Source organism: Coturnix japonica, chromosome 3 (genome assembly GCF_054131305.1).
Source record: "Coturnix japonica strain WE chromosome 3, WE-NBRP24, whole genome shotgun sequence".
NCBI lineage: Eukaryota > Metazoa > Chordata > Aves > Galliformes > Phasianidae > Coturnix > Coturnix japonica.
The window spans coordinates 43,839,926-43,856,677 of NC_140665.1; the positions used below are offsets into that span (position 1 = coordinate 43,839,926).

The 16,752-nt window shown below is 38.2% G+C and overlaps 1 protein-coding gene across 1 annotated transcript in view; it reads right to left on the reverse strand.

The window, feature by feature from the left end:
* The window catches only part of IGF2R (insulin like growth factor 2 receptor), a 51,302-nt gene that overhangs the window by 19,598 nt on the left and 14,952 nt on the right, over nt 1-16,752 (reverse strand). The window contains exons 6-25 of the mRNA XM_015858058.3: nt 16,021-16,141; nt 14,612-14,723; nt 13,190-13,352; nt 12,834-13,014; nt 11,916-12,019; nt 11,364-11,528; nt 10,602-10,748; nt 10,106-10,252; nt 9,108-9,239; nt 8,550-8,697; nt 7,516-7,693; nt 7,079-7,194; nt 6,614-6,776; nt 5,698-5,877; nt 4,790-4,891; nt 3,838-3,939; nt 3,022-3,196; nt 1,629-1,796; nt 969-1,112; nt 194-372 (exon numbers count right to left, since the gene is read on the reverse strand). Coding sequence (XP_015713544.2) covers nt 194-372; nt 969-1,112; nt 1,629-1,796; nt 3,022-3,196; nt 3,838-3,939; nt 4,790-4,891; nt 5,698-5,877; nt 6,614-6,776; nt 7,079-7,194; nt 7,516-7,693; nt 8,550-8,697; nt 9,108-9,239; nt 10,106-10,252; nt 10,602-10,748; nt 11,364-11,528; nt 11,916-12,019; nt 12,834-13,014; nt 13,190-13,352; nt 14,612-14,723; nt 16,021-16,141 — 2,927 coding nt within the window. The remainder of the gene's footprint in view (nt 1-193; nt 373-968; nt 1,113-1,628; nt 1,797-3,021; nt 3,197-3,837; nt 3,940-4,789; nt 4,892-5,697; nt 5,878-6,613; nt 6,777-7,078; nt 7,195-7,515; nt 7,694-8,549; nt 8,698-9,107; nt 9,240-10,105; nt 10,253-10,601; nt 10,749-11,363; nt 11,529-11,915; nt 12,020-12,833; nt 13,015-13,189; nt 13,353-14,611; nt 14,724-16,020; nt 16,142-16,752) is intronic.

A 16,752-nucleotide genomic window follows, 5' to 3' on the forward strand; every position in this document is an offset into this window, starting at 1 on the left:
TTACTGTTCTCAAAGAACTCGAAAAGCAGCTGAAAGGAGAAACGAGAGAAAAAGCCTTTATACAAGACACTGCATTTTAGAACCAGTCTCTTCACTACAAAAAAAAAAAAAAAAAATAGTATACTGTCTCTGCTGTTATAAGTAATTCCAAGCTCAAAAGTCTTCAGTAGTAGTTATCTGCATAGCAAATTACCATTGATTGATCACACTGGAATATTATACGTGTAGAATAGTGTCGCTTATCTTTACACATATCACCATTCAAGTAAGTAATGCTCAGTGACCCATCAGTAGCAGCCTGCGGATTCATCTGAATGACTCCGAGGTTCTCACTTTTATCAGCATATTTCACACAGGATCCTATGGCACCACCTACAGGAAAGCAAAATAAAACTTCAGTACAAAGCTCTGACAACCAGTTCTCTGTACTGACTGTAAGACAAAATAATGGAGTAGCTTTGTAAGAGAGCTTCAAGCACTCAGAACGGTTCAAATACCTAAAGCACAACACAGCAGGTGCATTTCTATGAATGCAGTGACATTGTCTGCCTAAAGGCTTTGAGATAGAAATTCACTGTCCTGCATTCACTGAGACCTTTAATTTACTTCTTGCTTTTTTTTAAAACTCTCTAAAAATTCAGAACTCATTCAGATAAGAGGCATCAACTTTTAGCTTGCCTTTTTAAAAAGAAAAGTCAGGATACTTGTGCACGCTGGTCTGAAAACATTTACCCCAAATGTCTCCCTATCTCAGTGCAAGAGTCCTGTTTAATATCAAGTCTGCTCTCAGTCTGAGAGCTCTGCAGTACTTTTAAACCCTTGCATAGACACAGGTGAGGTATCTCAAGTTCGGCAACTGAACAGGCAGGATTCAAGAAATCTTTTTAAAATAGCAAGGGTTGTCATTCTGCATAGAGGGTCTAGCATGAGAAGACAAAAAGTCAAGAAGCATTGGTCATTTGGCTTACCAGGGCATCCAGGCACAAAAGGCAAAGGCTTGCAAACATTCAAGAAAAACGTTCGTTTCTTTGCATCCTTTGAAGTATCTATAGCAACCCATGGTTCATGCTCTTTGCTCAGATCACTTAAGTCATACTCATTGCCAGCAGCATCTGGAAGAGATGTGGTATGTACAGTAAGCTGGAAGCCTTGCTAAGATAGTTGCAACAGTATTGAGTTTCAGGTAATACATTTCATTGACAAATAATTCAAAGTGTTGTTCAGAATCACATCAGATACCCACTGAGAAAGGGTACTGTTTGCATAAAGAAGTAACTACACTAAGTGAAGAAACAGACTTCCCTTGATGATGAGCAGTTTAGCTACCACAAGTAACTAATTCAATTCATAGAGACAATACAAATTTAATCTATTTTCTTTAGTTAGACTGAAGTAACACCTATGTTCCACATTAGTCTCCTCCTTATTTTTGTAACTTAAACCTGCTTCAAACAAATTAATTCTTCTCCCTCTCCACCTTTATGAAGATCTCAAGTATCAAAATTATGCAGACCAGGCATCCTTAAGCCTTCATCTCAATGGCCTCCTCCACTAAAGCCTGTGGTGGTCAGTTAATCCTTCTAATAGTTACTGCACAGAGCCAGTGTGAATCCCAGGAACATATTTACCTGTAATCTGGCAGTCTACAGGAGCAGGAGCACAGGCCAGAGCTGTGTGAAACTCAAAAAAAGTATCATGGATGTTCAGCATACTGTTGATCTCTTCATGTACAAACTTCAGCTCTCCAGGATATAAATCGTTACAGATGAAAGTCACTGTAAATGTGTCTGACTTCCCTGTAAAACAAACACTGAACTTGTACTTCAATTTAAATATGCAACGAAGCAGCAGCAGGTAACACTTGACTAAGATTTTCTAACAGCTTCCTATTAAACTGCTTCAAAGACAACACTACCTTCTGTTTGTACATTTTCTGAATGACAAAAAACAAGCCATCTTTAGAGAACTGCCCTAAAACACATAGCAGTCACAAGTATCATTGCAGAATAGAGAACAGAACATAGACACATTTTAAAGAGCTTAATCACATTCACTGAACTGTGCTTCCCACATCTTTGACACGTTTGTGGAAACAGAAAGCCTACAAAACATCAAATCCACTGTACCAGTAACTCCTAGGCTGCATCACACACAGAGTGGTTCTTTAAGTTGTATAATAACCAGAGAACAACTAATACTGATGCTTTCTAAGCAATGCATCTTTAGTCTTCTCCATAGCCCATAGTAGTAAATGTATTTGTCATCATTGCATCCTAGAGTAAACAAAATGGTAGAAGCTCTCAGCGAAATACATGGTAGCTCAATCACTTGTTTTGGTACTTGCTATGTAACGGAAGTTTTATGCCTGTGAAAAATAAAATTATCATAGTAATTTGGAGAGAGAGAGAGTGCATTTCAGAAGCTTCTTAATCCAAGACACATGCCTGAAAAAAACTTTTAAAATGCTCTGCACCCAGCTCAAAACTAAATTTTAGTACAATTGGAGAGCTTGTGTTTAGCTTTTGGGTTTTACTTCTCATTAGTTTTACTTGCAAAACAGACTAGAATTCACACTAAAGCACTTATTCAAGGAACTCCTTATTACAGCATAAGATACTTGAAATGTCATTTTTCAGTAATAAAACTACGTAAAGCCTCGGTTTTGTGAATAATCTCTAAAGTGATAATTTCACTTAAGAGCCAGAGCTCATTTTGCTTGCTTTCTCTAATTATTTATTTCCCCTTCTAAGGGAAGGCATTTTTCATTCACTTAGTAAGGGGAAAAACATCCTGTGCTGCATTTTGTCCAATTTTAGTAGATCAAAAGTGCACATTTATTTCTGAAAGCTGAACCATAATCATTTAGCATGGTTTGATTTCTCATATGAGATGCTCATGAACTAAGCCTGTTTAATTGACTAGCATTAAACCCAGGAGGTTTTATTACACAAAGTGTGAAATGAAGACTGACAGTAAGTACAACATTAGTGACAAACTGCACTGCACGTTTCCTGAACTCACCTGATTCGACAAGAAGAGGACCTCTGTAGGTAAGAGTTAGAAACCCTTCACTAGACAGGTAAAGAGTTTTGTCCAATTCTACCATCCTCACTGATGTCAGATTGTCTGCTTCACATCCAGCAGCTGGTTTTCCATTGATTTTACCACATTCTGGCATAGGTCCACAGATGTTTAGCTAGAATTTTTAAAAACATACAGGTGTACACAATGTTAACTGGTTCAGAAAGGTTAAGCTTATATAGTCTTTCTGCATCAGTAAAATCCTCTTGTTAAAGCCTAATTCCAAACATTATGAAATGCCTACCACATCTGAACTGCAAGACAACTATCTATACAGGAACAACACCCTCAGGGTCCACAAATTTACCTGACTGGATGAACAGGATGTGATTTAGCTAGTCAAAAACCCTACGATACTATCTGGATAGTCTAAAACTAACGAGACACATAAAGCACATTAAGAACACTGACATGAATAAATTAAATCTCTCATAGGCTTACACTGCCTATTTTTAGCACTAGTTAGTAAACCAGTATTATACAACTGAGTACATAACTAGCCATGCATAGCTTAGAGGTACCTCTATGGTGTGACTAATTTTTAGCTTTGCTATACAACAAAATATTATTTAAATACTGTTATGAATGATGAATCAATTTATCTTCTATTCTTCTCTCAAGTACAATGCTTTTCTGCCAACTTAAATTTTGTAAGAGGATGGAGTAAAAGCTCCAACTCATTAAGCATAACAAAAAGAACAAAAAAAAGTAACAGCAGAACCCATAAGCAACAGACTGTACAGTCAGAATCCTTACCAAGTAGGTCTTCCCAATGCCAGTGGTTGTATAGCCCTTTTCTGCAGCTAATGGCTGCAGATTGAACAAAAACCCACTGTTCGGATCTCGCACAGAGCAGGACTATAAAATAAAAATTATAACAGTATTATTCTCTACCTCTGCATTTCCTTTGTTTAACATTCTATTTCTAACTTTTTCAGAGAGCCAAAGTAGTGATTTGCATGCATATCTATCCTATGTACCAAGCAGCAATTTAATTTAGACAACTAGAATACAGCTCTGGCAGTAGCAACTCTTCATGGAATTCTTTTGCACAGTTGTCTGTTGACATTGGTCATATGCCAGTATGGCTAAGTGTAACTTAAACGATGTTATTTATTGGGTTAGCTAGAGCAAATGTTTTAATTGAAAGATATATGTACACTAATGCAATATTTTGAGACTTCTAAAACAGAGTAACTGAGTGGCTCACTGTACATATTTGATTAGCTATACACAAACAAGGATAACGTAAGTCTTTAAAAAGCACTCAACTTCACTAGCAGCCTCATAAGGAAATGAAGCGTCTAATGTCATGGAATCTGCTCTGTCAGCGTGCACTGAAACTCTATTGTCCAATGTTACATGCTTTATGAACACTTAAAGAAAACAGTAAGCTAGCACAAAGTTCCACCATGATCAACTTCATTTCACTGTAATTATGTTACCTCCTAGAGCAATAAAAACAGCCTAGAACTTCTACATAAGGAAGCTCCATAATAACATGCAGAAGAACTTCTTTACAGTAAGGGTGATGGAGCACAGGAACAGGTTGCCCAGAGAGGCTGTGGAGTCTCCTATGTAGACATCCAAGCCTCACTTGAATACCTACCTGTGCAACCTACTGTAGGCAACCTGCTTTAGGAAGAGGGTTGTACTCAGTTTCTTGAGGTCCCTTTCCAACTCCCATAGTTCTGTGAGATTTTCTTACCTGAGAATCATCTTTTGTTTCCTTGATTGGACAAGCAGCTTCAGTTTCCCATAGGAACGTAACCACACATTCTTGAATAGAAATAAACCGGGGGCTGCTATTCTGGAAATGGATCGCAGATAGAAGACCAGAATCAAGTAAAAAATAATAGCCAAGACCTTCACACATTTGTGAGACTTTTCTTTAAAAGTAGACTACCAATAGCCCTCAGTACTAGAGGGTTTGGGATATATGGTATAGTACACTATAAATAAAAATCAGGCACTCCAAGATACTGTTAGCTGACATAACTGAAGTTACTGAAATCAAGATTGAGTGCTTTCATACAAAACTAAAGTAGCTCATATCTGCTCTAAGACTCGGATTTTCACCATTTCTCTTGGAAAGACCACTAAAGTAAGGGAATTACAACTTGCATATTCACACGCCAGTAGGAAAAGACTTAAGCAAACATCATTAGCTTCCCCACTTGCCACTAGAGTATCAACATTAACACGTGAATTTGTATCAGCAGAAGTTCTATAGAATTAAGAACTCTTGTAGAATCAAACTGCAGAGATACAGAAGCTCAGTCTGGGAATGCACTTTCAACATTCTTCCCCTTAAGATTTTCCACAATGTCTGTAACTAAAAAAAAAAGGTACTTTTTCATGCTAATTAGACTAGTCTGAAACATCAGTTCCTACTAGGGTCATTAGCTTCTAATTAGCTCTTGTTTATGATGAAATACTCAGTTTCAGAATCCAGTAAAATGCACCCAATTTAAAACAGAGATGCAGAAAAATAAAGGTAAACCCTCAAGTAGCCTCCCTTAAGATTAAGTCTTACATGCTATAAATTTTCAGGTAGTTTCATGTCACGTGACAGAAAATCTATGATAAATCAACTGAATGGTAATTTGTCCTTACAAGAGTGCCCCTGGAACACACGAAGTGGATGGTGGTGGTATAAGTAGTTCTCTTTCCATCAGCATTGATGCAAACAGAGCCGTTTGCATAAGTTAGAAGAATGTGACCCACTCTTTCAACTACTAGTTCTTTGCTGGCAACACCGAGATTACTGATAGATGTGACTTCATAGTAAGAATCCTAGGGAAAAAAAAAGAAAACTGTCAGCAGTTTTGAACTCAAAAGGACATTTCTTAAAATAGTTAAAGAAAAAAAGATACAATAATCTTGTATACAGAAGGTTCTCTGCATTGCATTCACAAATCAAATCTAGAAATCTCTCAAACACAGAGTGGAAGAAAAATATATAGGTCCACATCCTTAAAATGTCAGTGCCACAGAACAGTTATTTTATGATAAGGTGCCTATAGTGCCTCAAAACAACCACCCCATCACATCAGCTACACAGCTTAGAAGTTTAGGGAGCCCAGTAATCAAGTACAATAAATACAGTGTAATCTGTAAAGCTGTTTAAAACTATGCTGAAGCCTCTAGCCATTCTTAGAGTTGACCTTCCACATATGCATGATTAGCAAAGCACAAAGTCACTATGTAAGAAGAAGAACACTAGCAGAATCCTTTTTCTCTTGGCAACTTCTGACTAACTTATTCAAAAGCCTAAACACTAAGAGCAGAGTGGACAACACTCCAATCCAAGCTCTACACAAGACAGGACATCCAGAATAGAAGGTTCCTAAAATAATGCCACCAGAATGGCTTCTCTATTTTTAAAACAGAAGAAAGAATCATATATACACAGGATACCACTGTACGTTGTACCAAGGAGTTAAAATGTACGTGTTCATCTTGTAGACCCCTTTATTTTAAACACCTCGAAAATCAGCTTTGAGCTGGGATGGATGGAAGGGCTGCTCACATGATCATGGCGATATTCCATCTGACACACAGACGCTCGTCGGTCACATCCTGGAACAGCAAGTAGTGGCCGGCAGACATTTATGTAGTACTTCTTGCGCTCATTTGGTCCTGAGTTATCCATGGCATACCAATTTTGACCTCTCTTCTCTGATTTTGCTAAGCTGGGTGGAAAGGAAAAGTTTTATGCTAAAAATACATGTATACATAAACTCTTTTGCTTTGTCAGTCTCAATAGAAACTGACAGTAAAATCAAAGAGTCAGCTTCTATCTTGGGAAGTGAGCGAATACACTAGATTGAAATTCCTACATTTCAGGATACTTCCAGTTCACATTGTTATAACAGATGACTTTTCTAATGCTACCTACATACAAAGCCAACATCATGCAGTGCTAAGGCATAAGCCAGAACACAAACCTAGAACAGCTAAGCTCAGCTAAGCTCACACAGAGACTCAATTTTACCTTGACAAGTCATACTGATCCATGGTGGTGGGATCCGTCACAATGCACTCCAATGGCATTTCAGGACAGGCATATTCAGTGTACCATCTGAAGTTGTAGGTATAGCTATCTTCTACCTAAAAAAAAAAAAACCAACAAACCACATATGAAAGCATCAGATGACCTACAGACTACTACATGAATCAAATTACACAGCCTAGAAACTAGAGAATAGCAAGGCAAGAAAATCTGACGCAGGTCAACAGCATGCTGTTCACTAGGCAAAACAAGCGTTACGGACACTGACAGATACACCAAGAGAAATAACTGCTTCCTTTATAGATATGGGTATTTGCATCCACAAATCTCCACCCACAAACCTCCGCTGCAATGCCTAACAGTGATTATTATCAAAATCCACAGACAAAAACTTCCCTTTTTTATACATGACTTCTCACCTGATATTCAGGCTGACCTACTCCAGCCTGACGATCACACAGGAAAGTTATAAGGGTAGATCGCTGTGTTTTCTTCTCATTGTTATAAGCAGTACCATTTTTGTAGGTCAACTGAATCAGACCATCATAATAGGAAAGTCTGGAATTAGGTAGTCCAAGACTCCAAAACTGATCCTTTCTAAAAAAGAAAAAAAAGCACAGGCTTTGAGACTGAACCAAATTCAAAGCTAAAGAGAAGTATTCTAATCAACAGGCACATAGGTATGTTTATAGAAGATTCGATAATAAGGCAAAAGGATTAAGTAACGGTGATTAGACAAAGCATGCTAGGATGATGCTTTCCACCAGAAGGAAACTTAAAACATGAATAGGTGACCCTTGGAGAGGGAATCATACCTTAATTAGATACTGAACACGCTAATCCTTGCATTCTTTATAGTGACAGAAAAATTCATATTTTTCAAACTATGTATTTTAAATACTAAGCTCAGTTTGGATCCATGCAGTTACCTGAGGACAGAAGATCTAGGACTGCACAACAGCAAGTCTTCCCACTTATGGATGACAACAAGACTCACATGCCCTTAGCTCAAGTCCAAGTTTGGTCTAGGAGGCTTTCTTTAACTTAATGCTAGCTCTGTCAGACTTAGCCTAACTATCTTCCCATGAAGTGCAGTTTTAGTGCCTGCAGTGAATTCTATATAGAATATCCTAAATTGGAAGGGTCCCACAAGGATCATTGAGTCCAACTCCTGGCTTCCCATAAGACCACACCAAAAAAAGCACCATACACCTGAAGGAGCAATGAACACTCTCAGTCTCAAAAGCTAAATGCAAGCAAAATCATATTTGCACTTTACTTGAAATAGCTGGCAGCCTAACTACTGTTCTACCACATGCTATTTTACATGTTTTATATGCAAATTCCCTGAATTCTAGTAGTGCAATAGCAATTTGAAATGCAAATTGCTGTTACACAGACAACGCATAACACAACAGGAAATCTATTACAGGCAAGAGAATTAGTTACTCACCCTTTTGTTACCTGGCACGCGGCTGATTGTGTGTGACACAATTCATCAGGCACACTGCCACAGATATTTATGTGGAACAAATATTCTGCAGTGCTAACTGTGTAGTACCCATTTTTCTTGGTCAGTGGTGATAAATCAAAAGAGAAGCCTAACACAAAAGAAAAGCTATGAGTTCCACTTTTTCTTGCCATCTGTCAGATCTCAGTTCCACTGGTTACACAGCTAGTTGTTACATACAGATGTGATCCCCATAAACAGGTCTCCTTTCATGTAATTGTTCCAGAAAGGCACAAGTTCAAATATAAAGCACGTTTCCTACACAAAATATTACTACAGTCAAGTAACACCCATTCTCCCAAACACACTGGCAGAGTATTAATGCTCATGCTGCTCTCACTTTCCATACACATGCAATTAAAACAGCTGTGCTGAAGTGCTAAAGGTACTTAGGCTTGCACTGAACTCACTTCAGTTTTGCAAAGCACAATGACTAAGCACCTTAACAATTTCTTTCCTCAAGATCTATAAATGTAGCCAACATGCAGATACTTCACCTACCTGCCTGAGGATCAGAGACTTGACAGTTATCTCCTTCTGTTTTAGACAGGACACATGCAGCAGCAGTATACCAGTCAAAAGTATATGAACATACCCCCTCAGACATCAAGATTGGAGCACTTTCTAGATCACCTGGTATCATAAGAGCAATGTATTAAACTGCATACAGTATAGTCAGTACAGTCATTTGACAGAATAACTACAAATTCAAGGCTAGCAGTAGACTCCTTCCCAACATCAAACTGGAGTTAACAGTTAAAAGTACCTCTCATCTAAAAACAAGGACCACACAGAATCAAAAATGCCTTATAGACAAGTTCCTTGCACCCAGCTCCTCCTCGAGCTTAGCCATGGGGTAGAAGATGGTACTCAGTAACAGACTGAGCAGTATATCTCACACTTCCAGAGGAAGTTTCCTTTTACTTGCAAACCTGGAGCTTTGCTACAAAGCAATAGCTTTATCAGGAACTAGCACATGACCTGATGACCAGCACACCTGGAAAAGTTATCTTCCTCAGGCTGAGGTACAAAAACATAAGATTCCTATTTCCCTCATGGGCTATTATAAGGAGGGAACAATAGTTAAAAATATTAAAAAGCAAATCCTTCAGTATTTTGTACACTGCAAGCAATTTAGAAACAAAATACATTTATTGGAAAAGACTGTTAAAGTATACAATTGCATTTCAGAATAAGTCTTTCACCAAGACAATCTGGAAATAGAAAATGCCTTTTGCTATGGCTTCCAGGTGCTTCCTTTAACCACTTAAACTCACATTTTGTTTGAGACAATCTCAGCTTAAAAGACTGCTAAAAAGTCTTTAAAGACTACTTAGATAAAACATAACATAAATGCAGTTACGTTATTATTATCCTAGCACACAAAGCACATTTCTTCAACTTTCGTATACAAGAAAATTAGAGACATACACTAAGACAGTACTCATTCCTAGGAACAGGAGCTGACCTGCAGTTTTTAACTAGATCAAAGACCTTACCTGGTCTGCATATAAGAGTGATGATAGTTTTGATTTTTTTGTTAACGCCACAGCTATCTCCATTTGAATAGGTAAGTTGAATGTTTTCTCCAACCTTCTTAGGTGCAGAAACAAATGTTCCAAGATTTTTGCTTTTTTTTTCATTATCTACAAAGACAAGAAAGTCATTTTTTCCCCCAAAAAAGCATTTTATACCATGAAGAAAACATTATCTAGACAAATATAAAAATAAAGTATTAGGCTATGGGTTTTTGGTTTTTCTTTTCATTTTACTTTCCCAAAACTATACTACAAATCATGGAAGAGTGCAATATCATTCCTTAGTTACAGAAAAGCCTACTGATATCATGTTTCCTACAGTCTTTGGGAGCACAATGGAAATAACGCTCCCAACTTTTTTCCTCAAGTAACTGGAAACACTCAGTGCAGCTGCTTTCAGTTTACAGAGGATTTGCAAAACCTTCAGTGTCTCACAGACAAGAAGAAAAGGACTCACCTACAGAGCAAATAGCAGCATCATCTGGGCAGCTGGAAGCTCCTCCTCTCTTCAGCACTTTATGGCAGACATTGATATAATAACGCTTCCGCCCTTCCTCTGAAAGATTACTGTCCACAGCTTCCCAGTTCTGGGCTGATTCTGATTCTGAAATACAATCATTATGAACATGTGTATTGGTGGTAACTATACAGGTGTTAACAAGAATGGTAACTACAAGGATGGTAGTAGAAGTATAGAAGGTATAAGGAAAAAGGGGAACTCACCAGTGATGACGCTAGGAGCTGAGGCAATCTTCACTAGCAAGCAATCTCCAAGAGATGCTGCCTCAGTGAGGGTCAGACCTTAAATGAGGTCTCAGAGGAGGTGGAGTCGAGCTCCACCCCTCCCGGGAGCACAGCTACATAACTTTCACCTGTGCTCCCGCAGCTGACCCCACACTTGCCTCAGCTGATTAATCAGTGGTTCACGCTGTGATTACCAATCTCTCATACAACATGTAATTTAGTTTAATCTTTCCATCCTCTGCACCCCAAAATGCCTTTTATCATGAAGAAAAAAAGTCACCCATCCCAATTGTCTTTAAACGTATATTTGCTCTCCTAAGGTGCTTACTTAATTTAAGAAGGAATTGAATGCCAGAATCCCAGAAAAACATGAAGAAAAGTGAAATTTGATTACTGTTCAACTAAGGAATTGCAATGACACATGGCATATCAATTCAGAACAGAAGCAACTGAAAGCTAGTTTTCACTGCCATACCTGAACTGCGGACCAGAGGTGACAAATCATAGTGCTTTTTCTTATCAGCAACTCTGCAAAGAAGATCTTCTCTCTCTTTAACACATGCATACTTGGTATACCAAGTGAAAAAATAGGTGCAGTCCACTTCACCAGTAAACACAGGAGTTCCTCTACCTTCATTACCTTAATATTGATAACAGATAAACAGAGGTAAGCTTCCCAGTGGGGGAAAGAGGAGAAAAGCAACAACATTTGAGAATTAGCAAGGATACAAAAAACACAGTTCCTGTGCAACAAGAGTTTGCTAGTTTGTTATTTTTTTTTTCTATAAACTGTTGGTTAAGAAACCAGGCCCTTTCCTGATTTAACATTCTTGACCTCCGAGTTCAAATTAAATCAGAGCCACTGCACAGCACAAAACAATCCTGACACACATCATTTAGTGCTTACTTTAACAGTATTTTTTTGCATTAACTGTAGCGCAAAGTAAGCATTCCTTTTAACATCAGATCGACTAGCAAGCACATAAGTCAAACTCAGAGCAGAGTGATCACAGCTCATTACACTCACCTGCTGTTTCATTGCACTCAAAGTTTATGACAGTCATTCTCTGAAAGCCGGAACTACAAGCATCTCCATTTGGATAAATTAAAGTGAGATCTCCATCAGAATATCTGAGTGAAAAGTCAGTTTTAGATAGAAACATGGGATCAGACACAATTACACTGTTCTGCATGCAACAGAAACCACTTTTTTTTTAAACACTTAAAACATATCACTCGAGGAATACAGATGGCTCTTCAATGCTAATATTGGTATTCCTATATCCCTACTGCAACAAAGGCTTCAAATCAGACTTTTCTATCTACTTTTTGTGAGGTTTGCATACAGTTTCAAAAATGCTCTGAAGCTAACCCAGCTTCAGTGGAATGTTTCTTCATATTAGTTTATTTCATGGCATTTTTGCAGGCGAAAGAAATCCTACTCTAGACAATAGCTCCCACAAGTCTGCCACATGCATAGAGACAGAACAGAAGATTATACCTACATGAATTACTTCTGCTTTGTTATTATTTCAGCATGACACTTGGGAACCCTGAGGTTCTTAAAAAAAGAAAAACATGCTAAATTCTAGATTCCAGTAGTCTTGAGTACAATTAATGCATGCTCCTGCAAATGAGCTAGAGATGCTCTCTTGTTCACAACAACTTCTAAACATCGAACCCTGATGTCACACTGCATGCAAAACTTGAGGAGGGCAAGAAAAAGCACAACAGCTTCCTGCAGCTCTGATGAAGTCAGTAAAGTTCCCTCCCCATCTTGGCAATATACCACTAATGTTTTCCTATACAACAGCGAGCAAAAATACTTGCGTTCTGTATCCAATATTTCTTATATGACAAATAAGGGCACCAAAGTATGAAACAAAGATCAGTCATTCAGACAACTCAACAGGGCTAAAGACACTGACAAGAATTCTTTACACACCTTAGGGTCTGGTTCTCAAATCTTCCTGTCACCTTTCTCTGGCTATTCGAAGGTTTTACTTGGCAGGCTGAAGCATATCCTGTGCTGTCCTCACAGTTACCTGCACCAGTTTTCCCACATACATTCAAGTAATAGTAATACTCCTCTTTGTCATCTTTGGCTAAATATGGTGTAACATAACCTAAATAATTAAGGAAAAAAAGGAAAAACGTTCCAGTAAAACAGACATTTAAAAAAAAAATACTAGTCAGATATGACCCATGTATCTAGAAAGGATATTTTTCCTTAACTCTACACATCAAACCAGAAAACCAATTAGTAGCACCACATACTGAAAATAAGAATAGTAAGTTTACCTGGAGATAGAGTAAGTGGTCTCAAGTCAATGGAGACATCATGCTGCTCATTAGTCAGAAGACAGCTCTTACTTTCCAGGTAATCCCTGTGACAGGCATATTCAGTAACCCACTCAACTTCATACCGGCAATTTGTTTTTGCTGTGAGTTTGGGACCTGCGCTCTGATACAGAAAGGATCAAAGCTGCAATTACAAGTCTAGAGATATATTGATGGCACTATATTCACTTAAGACCAGTAATGACAAGTTTCATCATAAATCACTTAAGATCTGCAAATGCTGTCTCTGACCTCCCTGGTGTTGAGAACAATAAAATGGCTCTTATTGATTATGTGACAAACTACTGAAAGCCTAAACAGAGGCAAAGCATCAGGCATTAGCGGAGGATTAGAAGTAATGGTATAACTAAAAAAGCTCTTTTCCTGAACATATTGGCAAGTAGAGAATATAGAGACACAACCGCTGACAACAGCTTTGATTGTATTTGTCTAAGGGGATTCCTTGAAGACACGAACAGAGATCGATCACTCCTTTAAAGGCAAAGCAGCTTTAAGATACTGGACTACTATAACAACTTTTATCCTGATTAGAGGAACATTAAAAGCATATCAGAATTCTTTAGCCAACACTTATCAGATGTCAGGTAGTGAAATATTTTTGTACCTCTCCTTGCAGAAGTGAAACATTCAAAAGCTCTCTGATTCATGAAATGAGAACAGGCAGATACACAGGTAATCATGAGAAAAGTTACAGGCACAGATGCCAATAATACTACCCATACTGCATGTGCATAGCTATGCTGAGGTATTACAAAGCAACAGTAGAGAAACCTCTGTGGTCTGTTTCTTCAGTCACAAGGATGATACATGGTACCCATCTAGGTCATGAGGGATAAAAACACTGAATTTAAAGTTAGCCAGGCAAGAGGTCCTCTTTTCTAAGCCTATAACCAAAAGCATCACAACATGAAGCAGCAGAGTGCTAACAATATCAACTCTGGTCCAATTAAAGAGGTGTAGGTAGCTGAAATTGCCTGGCATCACCTCTAACAATGTAATTATAAAGTTAAGCAATGTATCAGTTATGGCAGTACACTACTACTGACAATGAAAACACCCTCATTAGCCAAGCCGGCCTCTGTGCCAAGGATTAACACTTCTTAAAAAAAAAATTAGCCCAGAATAGGACAGCTAAATACATCAAAACACAAAGAACACATTCCTGAGAAAGTTTTACTCAAGTTCTTGTTTGAAGTTCCATAAGACAGTTTTTCTGTGGAGTATTTTCTTTTGAGTTTCCTACACTCTTCACAAGCTGCAAAACTGAAGAATTTTCTGTTCCCTTTAGCTCTCAGTAAAAGATAATGCACAACAGGAGTTCGAGAACAACCATTTAACACAAACTAGAAAAAGAAAAGTTACCTCTTCTCCTCTCTTAGATGGGCAAACAAAAGTGATTGTTACTGCTGGGTTATGGCCTAAGCAGAAATCCAGCTTTTCATCATCATATGTTCTCTCATAACTCAGTATCAGTCTAGAAAAAGGAAAAGGCAAAACGAAAAAACAAGATGCTACATAAAAGAACGTTCTTGGAATAATATCTATCCTTTCCAGAATACATCAAAACAGGCCCACTTCTGAAAGTTACTTTTATAGATGCCCTTGCTTCTTTCATCTTAGAGTTCAGTAAGTAACTAAGAGTCCCAGCAATTATTTAACATAGTATTTTTCTGTACACCTGCTAAGACTGCAAGTTACAATGCAAGGAGCACACAGTAGCAGGAACTTGTCTGAAAGTAAGGCTACTTCTGTAAATATCAGCCTGCTGGAAAGCAGATGCAATAAACAGCTCTGCCATTTGTAAGTAAAATATAGTAATAATGCTTTGCCATGTTGCTAACTCCATATTTAGAATTACTTTCCATCCAACTCCCAGAACTGAGAGTGAGACAAACTCCTTATCTTGTTGACAGCAGCAAGACAACTGGGATGGATCAGACAAGGTGGGAATAGGACAAGGAAGCACAACAACTAACAGAAAAGGATAAATGGGAAGTTGACTTGGCCAAGAAAATAAGGAAATTCATACAACTTCCCAAGCAAGTGCAGATGATCCATGCAATCTAACAGGCAGAAAACTACTTTAGGAGGAGCAACTAACTGGCTTCGGCTTAGCTGCACCTCCAACTGGCTTCTCTACATCGCAGGATACAGATATACCCAATCATGTTACTCCTTTTCCAGGCCATCCTAGTTTGATTCAGGGCACACAATGACTTCTCCCTCAAAAAAATGAAATGAAGAGCCATATCACTGAGACTAGAGACTTTAGTCTCTTTTGTATAAACTCTTGCCTGTTTGGTTAGGCTCAGATATGACCATGTTAGATCTCAAAAATAACATGAGATTATTCTCATTTTATTTTATTTTTAGCTACACTTATAAAATGCAACAACAGAGTCAGTATCAATAGAAGTTCCTACTATTCACAAGTCAAGTACAGTCACCCTTCAGACTCATACAATAAGCAGATAGAGTTAAAACTCATTCCTCTGCTTGGAGATATAGAACACTAGTTTCTCTCTGCTTCTCTGAACAACACGATTTTGTAAAGAGGAAAGTGAAAATGAAGAAAGAAATCTGTTCTACTATGACAGTATAATGGAATGCCTACAAAAAGACTATCCTCCCAGTATTTGAAAAAGTAGTCTCTGTCAACACCTCAAAACTGAACTTGCATCAATGACAACATGAGTCTTCTGAAAGTTAACACTTTATTGTGCCCAGATGACTGACTGGTTCACAGAAGTATCATCAGCTAAATCAATCACCTGTCTTTGTCATGACGTTTCAGCTGATCCTGCGGACGACCAACATCATATGCACGACCTTCATGAATCAAGCACGCTGCGCTGCCAGCAGGGCAGTTTATGGTTTCTCCACTTGATCTTCCTGTTACAGAACACAGAAAATGAGTTTCAGTGTCTAGGCTCAGCTCTGCGGAGCACTTTGCCATTCTATCTGCAGGCTCACTATTTTACCTCTTTCTAAAGATGCTTTTAAAACAGATTACATCAAGAAATTAAGAAAAAAAATCAGTGCAAGTATACAACTAAACTAGCATTTCTAGCAAGATTCAAAGGAACGTTTTTACTGTTTAAGTTCTTACACATGTAACTCTCAATTGACATGAAAATGCTAACTAGTCACCACAACTTACCAAATCACCTCAACAAGATTTTAGATGCCTCACAGGCTATTCACTTGAAACAAAGCAGCAGCTTAACAGGAGCCCAAAGCAAGTAATAAATTCAGATCACAAGAATTGCAAACTATCTGTGTCTTATCTGGCAGCAAACAGAAGCAGCTGCAAGACTGGCTCCAGTGGAAGAGCTTAAGTAAATGCCTCTAATAGTCCCCACCCTAGGGGGAGTATCTCTGAACAGCTCAATAGTTAAGGATTGCAAGATGTAGCTTCACAGAAAGCAGCCTTTGAATCATCAGAAATAGTTCTGAAACAGAAGCACAGCTCCTAGAACACTAGTATTTAGTCACAGGAAAGC